Source organism: Sus scrofa, chromosome 14, assembly GCF_054392235.1.
Source record: "Sus scrofa isolate SSC_HxYL_T2T_F1_AM1 chromosome 14, Sscrofa_HxYL_maternal_Yorkshire_Landrace_v2.0, whole genome shotgun sequence".
Taxonomy (NCBI): Eukaryota; Metazoa; Chordata; class Mammalia; order Artiodactyla; family Suidae; genus Sus; species Sus scrofa.
Genome location: NC_139396.1, coordinates 130992390 through 131009308, shown reverse-complemented (window position 1 = coordinate 131009308; position 16919 = coordinate 130992390). Strand labels below are relative to the sequence as shown.

The following is a 16919-nucleotide window of genomic DNA, read 5'->3' as shown; positions in this document are numbered from 1 at the left end:
ATCATCTTGAGCCTGTTCAATGACAGTTCAAGATGGGGTCAAGAGTTTATTTCCATATTCAAACAATACAGATTAAATATTATGATTATAATATTTGCTACATCCAATAAATCTATGATTAACTAAAAGTGCTTGCTTTTCGGCTTTTATTGATACAGCTCTAAATGAACTGGAAACCTTAAAATTACCCCCTAAATAGTTGCAGAATTAACTCATATTTTATTGTCAAGCCAACATTAATTAGCCTTGATTCTCACTTTTCACACAATCTAAAAGATTTTTCTAACTAACAGATGAAGATGGCCCAATTTTACCATGTTATCTATCCTGCGACTCATTTTTAGTATTATAGGGCAGAATCTTTAGCCTTTTCTCAAGTTTACAAAACTTTCCCTGTCCTACTTCCCGCCCCCCTCCCCCAATCTCGTTTATAACACTTAGGGCACACAGCTACAGGGCTAATGTCTGCTTCTCTAAAAGGCAACTGCGAGTTTATTTGGGAATAAGAGACAGAGAATATGCAAAGAATTTCCTCTATTTTCCCTTCTTCAGTCACCATGTTCACAAATCCTACTCAAGTCTCAAGGACAGAACGTATCCAAAAAAAAAAAAAAAAAACAAACAAAAAAAAAACAACCTAAGACTTTGGAGGTCTGCATTCCTTGTACCATGATTATACTTTTTTCCTTTTCAGTAGAGCTTGAAAGCAACTAGATTAAAAAAAAGAAAAAAAAAAAATCCCTAGATAGCTTAATAAAGTCTCCAAATGGGCTGTTTGGTTAAAGTTGTCAATAACACTGGCCTGACCGTGGTGTTAAAGATCTAATTATAATGGAAAGGTAACAAGGAAAACAATCTTTGATATCTTAATAAAGGTAAAAATTTAACCTATAACTTTCAATGTCTAAGAAAGATTAAGTGAAGCAATTCAGTCTATTGCCATATTCCATCACCAATGACAGCAACCTGAACATATAGAAAAGGATGGTTCACATGGAAACCTCTGGCATTTAAAGAAAGAATAATTACAAAAGCAAAAATATTGAGTTTCAAAATTAAATCTACAGGGATAATAGCTGTTAAAGAAAATGACACCGAGGTGTCACATATCTGCTGTTAATGTCTCAAAGTAATTTCAGGTTCTGACATTAGGCTGACTCATTATTTGTTTTATAAAAATAACTGAATCCAAACTTCACCATTATGGGTCAATGAAATGTAAGAGAATCACAAAGGCTTAGAACCAAGCCTCGCACCATGTGCTTACATGAGGCTGGGGGAAAACACACAGCTTACTAGCAGCTCCAAGGTTGCTACATACTGCCTAATGACAGAAGGTAGTAATGGTATGGGCTTTTGCAGGTAGTCATTTTTAGACTAATTTAGAGTTCTCTCCAGAAAATTGGGAACTAAACTTCTCATTGTGCCTTACTGTTTTACTGTCTGATCCCATATAGCTCATCTTATATATATAGCTCGGGTAAAATGTTGGGGAATGGAAATGCCAATTAGTTGAGGTAATGGTTTATATAAGATAACCAGAGTTCTAAAAGCACTTCGATATTGTAAAGTAAAAGTGTACCAAATAAAGCTAATACACACTTCACACTTGAGCTTGCTCACCAGAACTGAACAGTAATTAACTTCACATAAGGACCCCTATTATCACACAAAGCCTTACTCATATCCATGATCTGCTGCAGCAAAGGTTTATCAAGCAACATCTAAACTTCAGAATAACAACAAACTTAATATTAAAAAGTATTATACATAAATATAAATTATTTTTCCTGAAAGAGAGACCTTGTCCTTCATGGTATTTGGGGAACAGAAAAAAGTGTACAGCTCATCACAAACAGTTCAGAGTCACTTGTAAGCCTACTAAACAAAGTAATGCAATACATTACTGTCAAGCCTGATGACTCTGGTTCAGAAGTGAGAAAGCTAATGATAAAAATACCAACTAGATATCCTTTCAGACAATTAGTGTTTTTGATTTTATAGTGACATAGCTTATCTATGTTCTCTCATTTTAAAAAAATGCAGGAAATGATTTTAAATACATTATCTCTTAACATTAATTTGGGTTATATCATATAGTTTGAGTAATATCACCATCCACCTACTGGAAAATGAAAGGAGAAAGGCTTTTGTGACAAAGATAGTTGTGAACTATACCTTCCCATACCATAAAAATGGTCAACTGTTGTCTGGGTCATGCAAAACTCTGATTAGCAGAAATTAAGCATGCGAATAGACCAATCTCTATTACTCATTTATGAGGACGTCCCCAAACTAGAATATCTACACTGAAAGTGCCAATACAGAATAGTGGCAAATCAAGAGAGAAATCAAATCACTGCGGCACCAAGACTGACAGCCAGTCATGTGATGAGCCACGTCCAAGAAACACATGGTATAATGGAACTCTGAACACAAAATTTAACATTAAAAGTGCACCTGAATATTACAAACTAACTTTACAAAACCTACAATAAGGTAAAATATATATCTTTTGAAATATTCAGCAGCTTTCTGTATTTTTTAAAGTTTTTTTTTTTGAGAGGCTCATGAAATTTAAAAGGGACCACTATCTAATTTCAACCATGCTTCACAAAACAATAATGGCTATTTTATATTGCAGTTACCAATGTAATGCAATTAGTGCTTTAAAATAATCTACACTCAAAAAAGAAAAAAAGAGAGAGACCGACCGACCTTTGGAGGAAGTATGCTTATTCAAAAGCTTCTTGGAAAAGAAAATTTACCTGAATATCAAGTCACGACTGATCTCAAGTGTAATGTTTAAAAGCTTCACAGACATGATTATTACAATCTTCAGGTCTCAGGACTTTTAATCTGAGAAAGTTTAGAGTTTGGTTTGTTTTTTAAATTCACTTTCTAACCAAAACAAATAATAGAAGTACTCAAATTTTCACTATTTACAACTCTCAGCCTACAATCTGAAATGACACAATACAAGTTCTCTTATTTAAACTGCAGCATTAAAGGGTAGGCACACCATTCTTCTGCTGCTCGATTGTCATCCACTGAAACACACATAGAAAATATTTATGTTAGTAAAACGATCACTCCATGTACACTACAGTGACAAAATTTACATAACTCAACTCATACATCACTTTATAGACTACCACATAGGATTAAAACCTCTCTGAACAGTAAAACTCTACAAAAATTGAACTTTTAGGGCCAGATTCTAAAATGGGCCTTTAATGATGCCTTTCTGAGGGGATAAAAACAAGCACAAATTAATTGCTCAAAGGACCTTTTTGCAGCAATCTTGGGCTATCAAATACCCCCAAACATCATGCAAAAAGGCACTATGGCTGCAATTAATTGTGTGTGACAAATTACCGAGTGTGGGACAAAGGAGGTGTTTCTTCATAAGCTTAGCCCTTTGCTTTCAGCAAAATTTCTACAACTTCCTTCAACTGCAGATGAAAACCATACATTTCATAAAGCATTTTTATTGCAACTTCCAGCTAGGCTAGAAAATACTGCAGAGTCATATACTGCTCTGAACTCAAACTGCCTTTCCTGTTGAGAAGACTAGAAACTAAGAGGAAACAGGCTCAGTCATCCACTGATTAAACTGCTACACAAAAAACCAAACCAAAAGAGGAACCCAAGCCCAGGCTATGTCAAGAATGTGTGTATCTGAATAACAGCAATGGTGTGCCTAACCTTTGAACACATAGGTTGCCGAGGGAAAACTATCCTTAACCTAATTAAGTGTTCCACAGTTTCCAGGCAAGAATTTATGACTTGGGAATACCTGGATCTATTTCTCTTCAAAATGTTAGTATCCATCAGAAATTATCAGCCTCAATTTAACCAATGCTCCAAGTTTGATTTTATCTTACACAAAAACTCCAATGATCTTTTGTTTGTTTTTGGTTAAGCATTTAGAAGGGCCTGACCACCTTTCTCAGTGGATCAGAATATAGGGTTTTGTGGGGTAGATTTTGTTTTGCACAAAAAGTAATTTTAATTTGGTCACAATGTAAAATTAAATTTCATGGGCTTTATCTGTTATTCTTAAAAAAAAAAAACTATGGAAAATAAACATTCCCAACCTTATCACTGTAATTTTAAAAGCCCATCTCAAAAGAAAAAAAAAAAAAAAAAAAAGCTTAGATTTTTTTTAAGGAGTGCTTATACAAACATGATTTGAAAGGTCTTGAACTGTGTGCTAAACAACCATAAAAATCAGGTAAATATCAGAAAAAGTTACGAAGGGGATATTATGTAGGATGCCAAAAAAGGAAAAAAAAGTTCAAAGCGACAAATTAAATTAAAAGCTAAACAAACCGGCCCCCCTTTGTACTAGTATCTTGATTAGTCAATAAAAAAGAATCATAAGGAGCTTGATTTCTGACTGAATCATTGTTAGGACTGAAATGCAACCTAAATCATACTAGGTTACCTTGGGGTTGTGTTTCTTCTCTCACTACCAAACAGATTCTTAAGTGGATATTTGAGCAGACTACTGAGACTGTAAAATCTAGATATCACTTTTTCCATATTATGAGTACTTAAACACATTCCCCCCATCTCTCCCATCCCTCAATAAACAGATCTTGAATATTTTAAAACAGTTGCTGTCAATGACATTCAGTTGTTAGTTATTAGCACATGATCAAATCTGTAAAAGGATTTAAGAATAAAGAAACTTAGTTTGCTAAAATGAGGCATCCTCTACTGTTTTACTGTAATGTACCCTGACTGCTCCTGAGTAAGAACGGAGCTCGTCCTCCATGAGATAAGGCTATATCCTCACTTGTTGGTGAGACCAAATTCTACCCTTAAAAATCCCAAATGAAATTACAGCAAAGGTAGTGTTACAAATTAACTGAAGCATTTCTGAAGGTAGTGTGTGTACATTTTCACCTCCTTCCCCTCTGGGTGAGCACTAAACAGATTGCTAATTTGTTAAGTAAACTTAATAGAAGAAAATCATAAAATGTTAACTGACCCAAATAATTATCACTGAAAAGTCAAATTACTTAAATTCAAAGGTTCATTGTTCTTAGTTTTAGTTCAATCCTTCAATTAGTTGAATCTCAGAAGAAAAAAATGTGAGTAATTTTATAAGATGGCTTTCCAATTTGCAATGATAAAGCTCCCAATATGACAGAGGTGGAATGTAAAAGGGGCTTTTTTTCCTTTAAAAAAAAAAAAAAAAAAGGCAAATATAACTTAAGGGTAAAAAAAGAAAGAAAGCAAGCATGTAGGCTCTACAGGCAAGGAGTCCACTTCCATGTATCTGTTCTCTGTGAGGTAACTCAATTCTCTTTTGTAGAGAAACATGCAAAAGGCCAAACAATATCCCGAGCCATACTGCACATGAAAATTTCAAAATATGCAACATTCAGAATGCACCTTTCACTTCTGTATACACAGGTCAATGCAAAATCTGCAAAGAAACAAGTGTCACAGTAAATGAAGTTAGGTGCAAGCAATGACAGCTGAACAACGCAGTAGTGCTCACCCAGTTTGTACAGTAATTGGCACTCTACAGTATCCTACTCATTTTTTGATTCATTTGCACTTTGTGCTGCCTCTCCCTGGGGATCTAATTCAATCTTTACAGAAACATCTGGCCCCTCCGACCTCATTAACTTCATCTTTTTCTTTGGAGGGTTTTTCAAAGTGCCCAGCCTCTCCTTTACTTTGTACTCCAGTGTACTGTGGGGAATCCCATAAATACTCTGAGCTTTGGAAACACTCATTTTTCCACTCATAACCACTGAGATTGCTTCCTCCAGTATCTCACTGTTGTACTGTCTGTAACGCCCTCTTTTCTTCCGAGGCTGCTTGGAGCCAGGATCTCCTTCTTGATCCGATGTGGGATATGGCTGTCCAGAGGTAGACTGCTCAGCATCTGAGCCCCAAGAATCGGGTCCAGCGTCTAACATGCTTTTTCTATTTTGTTTTGGAAGAATAGCCCTTAATTTTTTACTAAGCGCGCTCTCCGTTTGTGAACCCATTACCAAAGAGCTATAGCTGTACTGATCGCCAGTGCGAGATTCCCAAGAAAGATCCATTCCTCGAACTTGTGGTATCTTTAAATCTACAGGAGATGAATGGCTCGCATCCTTTTTCCCATCTTGTTTTGCTTGAAGTGCCATTTTTGGAAAGGCAGAGTTTTCTGCAAGAAAAGGAAGGTCACTGATGTTGTTGAGTGCACCATTTCCCCTGAACTTCATACGGCTGAGGTTGAACTCATAATGTGGTTTTGCCCAAGAGGCTTCCCTGGATAATATTAAGTGCTGTCCATGATTCTGTAATCCAGATGGCCCAAGGCTGGCAGCTGTAGACAATTGGTTTCTGCTCAGTAGTTCTTCACTAATCTGCAGGGATCGAGCCAGTGGAACTTTGAGTGATGTGGAGTGTCCAAAACCTTCCCTGGTTCCATCCTGTAAGCTTCTTGGAGGTACCCCATCACCACTCCGAAGTCCGTCTGGGCGGTACTGGCTGGGTCTCCCAGGTCGCCTAATTGGATGGAAGGAAACTGATGTGAGCAGGACTTGCACAGGTAGGGAGGGATGGGTGAGGGGACCACTCCTTTATTAGAAGGCCTTGCTTGGGTAACATCACTTTGTGTTATTTATTTATTTTTCTCTAAAATTTAAAAAAAAATGGTCTCAGCAGTTAGTTTTAAACTTGTTCACAAAAAAACAAAACAAAAAAAAACACCCCAAAAAACAAAAAAACAAAAAGAAAAAAAAGAAAAAGAAAAAGAAAAAAACCAGGAGCTTTTGGGCAAAGAAAAATTAAACCTGTCAGCTGGTCTCTGGTTGGGTTCACAAATTTTCGGAGAAAAAGTTTCGCGCAACTGTCTGAAAATAGCACCTTAATTATTAATTACAAAGTAATCATCAAGTCTCCGTAGATCTACAAAGAATTGTGTTACCAATGTGACGTTACCACTAAACAAGCACAGTAATAAAAGAGTAAGCCAAATTATTTATTCTAATGCAGCATATTCAACATTCATGACAACCAGCTATAAAACTGGAACAATTTACATTGGTGGAAACCATAGATAATTGTTCATTTATATCACAAACAAGTTGATGCTCATTATCAAAAATCAAACCACTCCAAATGACATTTCTTATTTTGCTTGGGGGAAAAAATATGGCTTCCAGCCCCAAAGGGGTAAAAAACTCCAAATCAAAATAAACCAAAATACCCAGTGAATTATAACTTACCACACTTCTTCATTTTAAAACACTATTAGTTGCAGATACATGAGTACCACTAATTCCCCATTTGAAACCATCCAAGCTTTAAAGAAACTGCTCTTTACTTTCCCCAAAACTTGTTCTATTCAAATTATTGTCAGAAGCATACAATTTTTAGCAGTTTTCTTTAGTTTAAAAAACGCTTCTTCTTAAAATATCAAACGTCAATTTTGAAATTTTAAGTGGATACCTTTCAAGTAGTGTTTAAAAAAAGTAAACTACTTACACAAAGGTAATTCATAAGGTTTTCATTTTTACAACAGAGAAAGATTATCAATGATAAAACTGGCAACTGGAAAAAGCATGCCCAAGGGGAATAGTTACATTAACTAGGCGCAAAAGTGGAACTTTGCAGAAATAAAAATAAACCATGTTCTCTAAAAGACTATAGGGACTCTGCTGTTATCAATAAACAACATAATATGGATAACAACTCAACTAAAAGATGGGCAGTACTGCTGGTGCTTTTGTCTACCAGAACACATTACTACAATGAAAATATTTACTTTCCATTCAGAGGGAAAAACAGAGCAATTTCAACCATAAATACATGGAACCTGATTGCCAAGTTTCAAGTGAATCTTAAGCAAGGGATGCATTTATGCAAAGAGCACTTAGGTCTTTTCTACATGTGTTCTTAATTACACAACTCAAGTTTTTTGATACAACCTGATTTGGGACCATAATGATTTAACATATCTAGTATAAACTACAGTGAAGGAAAAAAAAAAAAAAGGGCTTGAGAAAAAAAGATCAGTAAACCATGCATACTGAATTAAATTAATAAGTTATTTTTACGCTGAATAAAGGAGGAGAGAAAAAGGAAGATGATGGAATTTTAGAGAAAATAAAGGGAGCATTTGAGAAGTGAGCAAAGGAATCCTTCAATTGGAAAGTAATTAAGAATAACTCGAAAAAGGTTAGTGTCTATTTACTCCTTTGATATCAACAACTCCCCATGATGATATTCTAAAAGTTAAATAAACCTAAATATTAACTAAAAGTTATTTTTCATATCTAGATGAAGCTGATTTTTGTTCATAACAGTTTTATGGAAATGCCTTCCCAATATGGCATCTAAGCATCTTCATTAATACCTGACTTTTAAAAACAGTTACTATGTACACACAGAGGGAGAAATTAAGACAATTCTTACACTATAAAATTAGGTGGTCAGAAAAATTCACTTAGTCTGCTAAGATTTATCAAAACTGAGCACGTAATAAAGTGTTGGCAGCATAAGATGGTTTTCTATCAACATCTACAACCAGTCTTATTTAATTAAAAACAAAAATACACAGTTATTTTCTGAACTGCTATACAGAGTTAAAACTGCAGTTCAAATCAACAAACAAAGCCAAACCAACAAACGAGAAAAAAACAAACAGCCCCCATACTTCATTAGAAATAACAAGTTAAATACTGGAGCCCAATTTTCATTCAACAACCTCAGCACACATAATACTGCCTTTACATCTGAACTCTGGAATTATTTAGCTTGAGTTTCACCTTCCCAAACATTCAACAACAAAAAGTCCAAAGACATTCTTGTCAGTTTAGAATCATTAGTAAGGAATAATTACTAATAATCATTCCTGATTATTTACTATTTGTACTAAATTGGCAAAACTGACTTATACTTGCCAATTCTAGATTTCACAGATTGTGCTTTCACTTGACTGACAGACTAAAAGTAATTTTACTAAAGGCCCACCTGTAAGAGTGTTACTCTGAAGGATTAAGTTTTAAAACATATGAGGGAGACTGACATTGATCTTTGATAAATTGTCCCCTATAAAACTGTGGAAGGCCACAAATATTTCCCCTTACCCGTTCCCTTGAGTACTGGAGCAGCCTGGAGAATGGCTCAGGGAAGTGCTGCCAGCACATGGACTTTTCTTAGTGGATAGATCAAGTACACCGTCTGTAGAGACACAAAGAAACACCTGAGGATATTAAAAACTTGGAGCAAATATGAACTGAATAGTTGAAAAATGTCAAAGCAGTAGGCTTAGTCATCTAAACAGATAAAATTAACCAAATATTTTGAGTTACAAAACCAATTCATTAATAGAACCAAGATGTTTTTCCTTCTAAAGTAACATAAATCTAACAAAGTCCATTATATCTAGTATCTCCAAGGGCAGAAGAAAATTATTATTAATAGGGCAAAAGAATAGGTAAAGCCTAACACTACAGACATTAAGCTATAGCGAGATATTAGAAATAGCAGTTTACACAATATGAAGTTCTACAATGGAACTACAAGATGAAAATCAGGGAAAACAGCAGAGATTCAAAATTTACTTGCTCATATTTATAAAGGCAAGGCTTTTTGATTAATAAGCTATTCTAAATTGATGGGCAAAGTTTAAGGAAAGAAAGAATGAAACCATCTTGATACTAATGGGAGCCTTGGGGGGAGGTGGGGTTGACCATTCTTTTTTTTTTGTACTGATACTAGACCAAATCACTAATTCATGTCACTAGAACATTAAATTAGAAGACTTTCTTCTCCTCAAAAGACTTTTTTTTTTCCCTTTAGACATATCTAGAAAAGAAAATTCAGAATCTGGGTAACTTTTAAGGCTGTCATTTGATCCAAAGAGAAGATAATATTCAATGCCTCTGATTTTCAGTTGGCCAGAAGAGAGCCTGCTATCTAGTTATACTAAAAACCACCCCAATACAGACCTTACTTGGGACTTCTATCTGAGAACACTCTAACTCCTCATTTCAGGCAGTTAGAAATAAATACAAAACTGAGTTTATGAACCAAAAAAAGTCTACAACTCATATATACAACAAGTGTTGTCCTTTGGAGCCACTAATAGTTCTAAAAAACATAATTGTAATCTTACAGAACTTAGACATCTAACCCAATTAGATATCTAACAAGCAAATGCACTGTTAAAGTATATCCAACCAAAGATAGTATTATTTTGGAAATCTGTCTAATCAAACAGGTGAGATGTTTTAAACCTACTACCAAAAACATTGTGATTTAAGCTGAAAACAGTAAAATTCATTAGGGAATAGAATTTTTAAAATATTGCTTCATTTGAAGTTTATACACTATAATCCTATCATCTAGTTCCAATTCTCTTGGTAAGAGCATACTGTCAATACAACGTACTTCTCAAGCACAACACTAGGTGTAAGAAGTTAAATTAGATGAACTTGTATCTTTGTATGTTAACCTCCATTATTAACACTTTAGATATAAACTCACTCTCCTTTTGTAAACCTGAAGCTTGTAATGTGATATTTAGGGCAAACAGATTTTTAATGAAAGCTACCAATCTATGTTAAAGAAAGCAATCCTCAATAAAGTAGAGAACAACTTTACAAACATGGTAACCAAAGATACACTAATCAATGTGAACACAGGACAACTAGAAGGTTTTCTCTTGCTAGGAAATCTCTCAGAACCGAGAGATTTTGACTGCTGTTCACTACATAGAAACAGGAAAAAGGCAAAGGGAAATTATTTTTTTTTAAATCCCTGAATAAGCAACTAAAGTCAGTCCATTAGGTGTCAGTCCTTCATAAACAACTTATAATAAACAAAATAAAGTTCTTACAAAGAGGTTCTTCTAAGAATTAAATTTACTTTGCAGAATGAACATGTATTTCTCACCAATTAAGTCCACATTCTTATGAGATCTCAATGGAAGTAAAAAATCTCATTAGTACCAATCTCGTATCACCAATTTACAATTTGTAGTGGTTCCAGTGGCAGAGTTGAAATGCTCACTTTATCTTTGTGAAATTAAAGGTAAAATGAGATCACAAAACAGCAGAAGTATTCCATCTACTTGAGAGTAACTTTACAAAGACTCAAGAAATCTGCTATGCAAAATTGATACCCTCTTAAGTTCTTCACTTAATTAGAATCCTCACCAACAGATTACCTGTTGAAAATACTTTATTATTTTGTCTCCATATGGCACTCACAGCATATGGAGGCTCCCAGGCTAGGGGTCTAATCTGAGCTGTAGCCGCTGGCCTACACCAGAGCCACAGCACCACCAGATCCGAGCCGTGTCTGCGACCTATACCACAGCTCACGGCAACACCGGATCCTTAACCCACTGAGCAAGGCTAGGGATCGAACCCGCAACCTCATGGTTCCTAGTCGGATTCGTTAACCACTGAGCCATGAAGGGAACTCCTGAAAATACTTTTAATTAGTTCATAATACAGTGCATGTAGGTGTGTGTTTGTGTATTTAGAAAATACCACTTATAGTTAACATGAGGTGTGTCTGTCTTATTTCTAACCCCATTAATTCCTTTTTTAAAGTGCAAATAATACATATTTTTGCCTTATGATCTCATTTGCAGAGTATAATTTCTTCTAATAAAGCATATTTATTTCTCAGGTGCTAATCCTAAACACTGATGGATAAGGGGGGGAAAGTTAATTTTTCAAAGGGGTTTTAAAAAACAAGTATGGCGATGCTTTGGAAAGTGAAAAATGCTTATATAAATATCAAGTAAGAACTATAACCATCTAACTTTCCTGAGTGGTACATCAATCATGACTATGAACTACTGCTAAGGTAGCCACCACTTTATACTTCTTCTCTATCACTGCACAGTCAGGAATAATTTAAGAATCACATTAGTTTTTATCCTATTATTGCTACTGGTGCCCTACTTGCCAATATTTTTTTTTCTCCCCAAATTAAAAGTATTCTAATTGGACAGAGGAGATCTTGACATCAAACCATACCTTGTTCGCTAGGTTCTGACTGAGACTTTCTGACAGTAAGGTCCAGAGGTGAGTCTTGGTCAGCCATGAGAAGTTTGCTGAGCACAGGGTTCTGAGTAGTTGCAGCCGTGGGAGAGGTGGTGACTGGAGATGCTTTCGGCAGGCTTTGGTTCTTTGTGCTATTGGGCTGGCTGGGGTCCTGAGTAGAGCTATTTTTTGAGGTATATTCAGCAGCAAATTGTTGGATCATTCGCTGCATGATCTCACGGGCCACTAGGGGAATATTGGGGTCGGAGACCCAGGGACTGTCTGTAAACAAAGATTTATTTACTTTTAAAGTGGGACAATGTACTAAAAAGAGACAGCTTTCAAGCAAACAAAATTTCATTTTAATTTTTCTCCTTAAAATGCAATATCCTAAAAATAGTATTCCCTCAGCGTTATATTTTTCATCTCTAGGCTTATAAAAGTTGCAGATTTTAAAAAAAAGAATTTTAATAAAATTATTTCTAAACAACAACCCCCGCCCCCGATTATTATGAAGTCAAATAAAGGGATAACAAATAGTATATCTTAATGGGCAAGAATCACTTACCTGATACAGAAATCCCAAAACCCATTTTCAATGAAATAATTACACCCTTGTTCACCACCTATAGATTACATTTAGTTTCCCACAGACTCCTCAGCCATCTTTTCCTTTATTACTGAAGAATGGAATGCTCAGTTCATGAGGCTTCATTTACTTTTTGTTAAAAGACTGAAGGCATACCAAGGTTCTAAAAGGAGACAGTATTAAGATCCATGATAGGCTAGGGCAATAGTTGTCACATTTTCCACTTTGAGGGCTTATAAAAACAGATTGTTGGGTTCTATCTCCAGAGCTCCTGATTCAGCAGTTGTAGGGTGAGCTCAAGAACTAGCATTTCTAACAAGTTTCTAGACGCTGCTAGACACGGGGAACCACACTTAGAACCTCTGGGCTAGGAGTTTAAATGTTAAATCTCAAAACCTTAAGACCACATATTTTCCACCAGTTCTTTACACTTGACCTACACTGAGCAGGATAGGGAAGAAAAAAAAAAATCCAAGTTATTAATTTCTAATCAGTGTTAATTTTAAAATACAGACTGTATGAAGTCATTAACTCAGAATTTTCAGCACTGGAAGGGCCCTTGAAAGTAAAATAAAAGGTAAAATGCTTCATTTAAGTATTTTACCATAACATCTTTGTCACTAATACTATCGGGGAAACCAAAAGCTTTTTGAGAGCAGAGATTGTTTGGTTTACCGCTGTATACTCAGCTCCTAATCTTGGTGTAAAGTATACCATCAGATAAGCTGAGTAATAAATGAATTAATCAATAAATAGTTCTTACAAAAAATAAGATGATCTAAAAAGTAAGTGGCCTCTTTAAATTTGTATAGATGGTTAATGGTAGATCTTGATTAAAACTTTCCCCAGATCTTAATGTTCCACCCATGACCTTTGTACTTCCCTCTCACGACTTCTGAGACTTTTAATTAAAGTTTCCTTGGTCTTTTAAAGATTAACCATAGAAGGGCAATTACTTTTCCCATAATATTTTGGAGCTATAAGGAACTCTGACTTATAAATTTAGAGAAAAACTAAATACTATAAATATCTAAAATTACCACAAAAAACAAACATTAAAATCACACAGGACTCCCAAGAATAATCTTTTTCCTTAAGGACAAATATTCAATACCAGAGATGATCATAACATAAGAATATTTATTTAATTCTCTGGAGTTTAACGATGCTTGCTCTACCAATAACATTTCTGTTTTTGACTAAGAAGCATTTTTAATCTTAAAAAGTTTGCTCTCCATAAATAGAGATTATGAGCATGCTAGGTGGTTTAAAAATAAAGGTATTCAATTAGGTAAGGTTCAGAAGTCACCACAGTCACTAACAATGGTTCTTTAAATGTTTTAATAAATATTTTAGCCACATATTGTTTTTTTTTTCAATTTCTTTACCCACTGGGATTTTTTTTATTACTAATCATTTAACTCTCTATTTATGATCCGTTTTTTCTTACATCGCATACAATCCCCCAAGTGAAAGACTGTATATAACTTCAAGTTTCAAGATACATTACTATATCTTTTTATCCCTTGAAAAGTGGGAGAATATGTAATATGTAAAGAAAGCTTCCAAACAGGAAGCAGAATGAAGTAATTTATGAGATGTCTCTGTGTTTAACAAGATTAATAAATATTAAAGAGACAAAAAAAGTCAAAAATTTTGGATAAAGACCACAAATTGCTCCCTTTGAGCTTTAAAGCCTGCAGCATATTTTGCCTCTTTGTTAAATAACTAATAAACAGGAAACAACTCCTGTTTCTGAATCGATGACATCTGCCATTTGAATTTTTACATCTTTTAAAAATTTCTTGAACACGTTTCATTCTTTCATTTACTTAGAACACAACATCTATAAACTTAGCCATAATTATGCACAACTGAGTCAAGTAAAAACAAATCAGGTCAAAATTAAAATTACAGAAAAACACATGAATGCTACATCACAGCCACCTGTATGTTTTAAAAATGCAAACCTAATTTAAAAAGTATCAAATTTTCTGAGACAAGTCACAAAGCAAGCTGAAAAGAAATGACTAAAACAGGTGTAGAAAGTATACTGTTCAAATGGAAATTATGGGGTCCATACTAAAAAGCCTACTTTTATTGGATCTATGTTTTTATTTAGCTACATGTAACCTGATCATTCTCAATTATTTAGAACATACAATACTTGGAAAACAAAGAACTAAATCCAAATATTTCCTTTATTAAATACAAAATATTCTCTTCAGATTAAATTGCCTGTCCTATCTCTGGATACTGAACATTTGTGATATTACTTTGAAGACAACTAATGCCCATCTGAGACATTTCCAAGTGGATTAATAAAATAACTAAAAGTAACATAAATACATAAAGGGGGAACTTCCAACTACAAAGCAATAGTTCTTTTTCTGAGCATCATATACCAGAATACAAATACATAAACTTCACTTTACAATTTCAGGGGATTCTCATCTCTCAAAGTCTACCCTATGACTGACTGAAAGAATTCCTTTCCTAAAGGGTGTATGTCCCCAAATTTAATTTCTAAGTAAGAAAACTTATAAGAACTTTAAGTTATTCCTACATGACAAAGGGGTAGGACCAGTAGAGAAGGCTAGAATTTTCTTCAGAAATCTGTGATTAACCTAATTAACTCCCCTTAAGCAAAGAGTAGATGAAAAGTGGTTTTTCCATGTAAATTAGGAAGAGGATTTTGTCTTTTCAGAAAAGGCAAGTTTCCTGAAGCATTAGACCTATGACTCAGTACAAATCCTGAAGGAGAGCAGCAGCAGAGGAGTTGGAAAAATATTTCACTTAGTTAATAAACTGAAAGAACTGATCTACTGCTCATTTATACTTTAAATATTAGTTACTTTAATAAAACAATCAAATGTTGATAAAACTATGTGGAATGCAATTTTGGAATCAGGGTACTTTATGGAAATGATATGTATGTGAGCATGGAAGCCTCAGTTGGGAGCTTTAGGTCAGAGAGTACTAGAGGATATTAAGAGAGAAGTGAGGGTGTACTCAAAGATTTCCTTTTACCTGGGGATCTGATGGAAGAAAAAGTGCCTCTGGAAACAAAAACCTTACGCATTCCTTAATTTTATATAAAACTTCACCTCATATTCCTTTTTGAAAATACTGATCACATTAAATAGAAGCTCAGCTGGTCTCCAAGTGTAACCAACCCAGCAGAATTTGTACTTATTAGGCCTTTAACTAGTGTACAAATCAGCCTTCAAACTCTGCAAAGAAGGGAATTTCCAAAGGAATGAGAGGCATAAACTAGAACATATGAAGAAATATTAAAGTGGAATCACTGATTCTGCTGAAGACTAAAATAAGGATATTCAGTATTATCAGAAGTTTGTAAACAAACAAACAAAACAAACTTTAGAGCCCATTATAGTAACCTCCACCTTGGAACTAGAAGAATGGCATAACTAAGGAATATGAATTCATTCAGAAAACATTTCTTGAAGACTCTTCTTCACTACAATGGATCATGAAGGGAAGCATCCTGAAGGTCTTGACTAATGGCAGTTACACTTTGTGGGTAGAGAAAGGAAATGTAAAACCTACAAAAATTATAAGGAGATAGGTAAGTTGAAAAATAAACAAGGTGAGCTATTAAATGAGCCACCTCACATTTATGAGGTAAAGTTTTATTATATGATAATGAATTGTTCTCTAATTTTAATTATTAAAAAATTTTACTAAAACAAGGCCATATCAAGGAGGAAAAATAAAGTATGCAAATCTACTTTTAAGGTGTAACTAAACTACATTTTTCCTCCAAATTAAATTTCAGTGAGGAATTACTAAAAATTCACACAGTTGGTTTTATGGTTATCAGTGATTAAAACAGTGACTACTTATGTGAGAAAATTTGTCTAACAAAATATAGAACTAATGAGACTTTACAATTTTCAGACTTTCATAATAATCTTAAAATTTATTTAACTAAATCTTACTTGGTAGTACCATCAATGCAGAGCAAAAAAGAGGGAGAGGGGTTACCTCACCCTACTCCAAATTTAACTTGACCAAAGAAATATAGAGAATTATAAAGTATACTATCAATAAAAAAAAAAACATTTAAAAAAGTATTTCTTTTTAAAAATGACATTGAGGAGTTCATGCTGTGGCAGAGAGGGTTAAGGATCCAGCGTTGTCTCTGAGGTGGCTTGGGTTTGATCCCCGGCCTGGTGCAGTGGGTTAAGGATCCAGCATTGCAGCAGCTGTGGCGTAGGTTGCAGCTGTGGTTCAGATTTGATCCCTGGCCTGGGAACTTCCATATGCTGTGGGTGTGGCTGGAAAAAAAA

General features: G+C 34.6%; 1 protein-coding gene across 20 annotated transcripts in view; it reads right to left on the bottom strand.

The window, feature by feature from the left end:
* LCOR (ligand dependent nuclear receptor corepressor) overlaps nucleotides 1-16919 on the bottom strand; it is a 134023-nt gene that overhangs the window by 23920 nt on the left and 93184 nt on the right. For 12 of the 20 annotated variants that reach the window (XM_021074299.2, XM_021074304.2, XM_021074306.2 and 9 more), the window contains 2 exons: nucleotides 12012-12299; nucleotides 9105-9198 (listed from right to left, as the gene is read on the bottom strand). The exons of 4 other annotated variants lie outside the window; for them this stretch is intronic. In XM_021074299.2, the coding sequence (XP_020929958.2) occupies nucleotides 9105-9198; nucleotides 12012-12299 (382 nt within the window). Of the gene's footprint in view, nucleotides 1-9104; nucleotides 9199-12011; nucleotides 16908-16919 lie in introns of all 20 variants that reach the window. 4 more of the 20 variants (XM_021074309.2, XM_084994949.1, XM_084994946.1 and 1 more) reach the window with 2 other exon arrangements.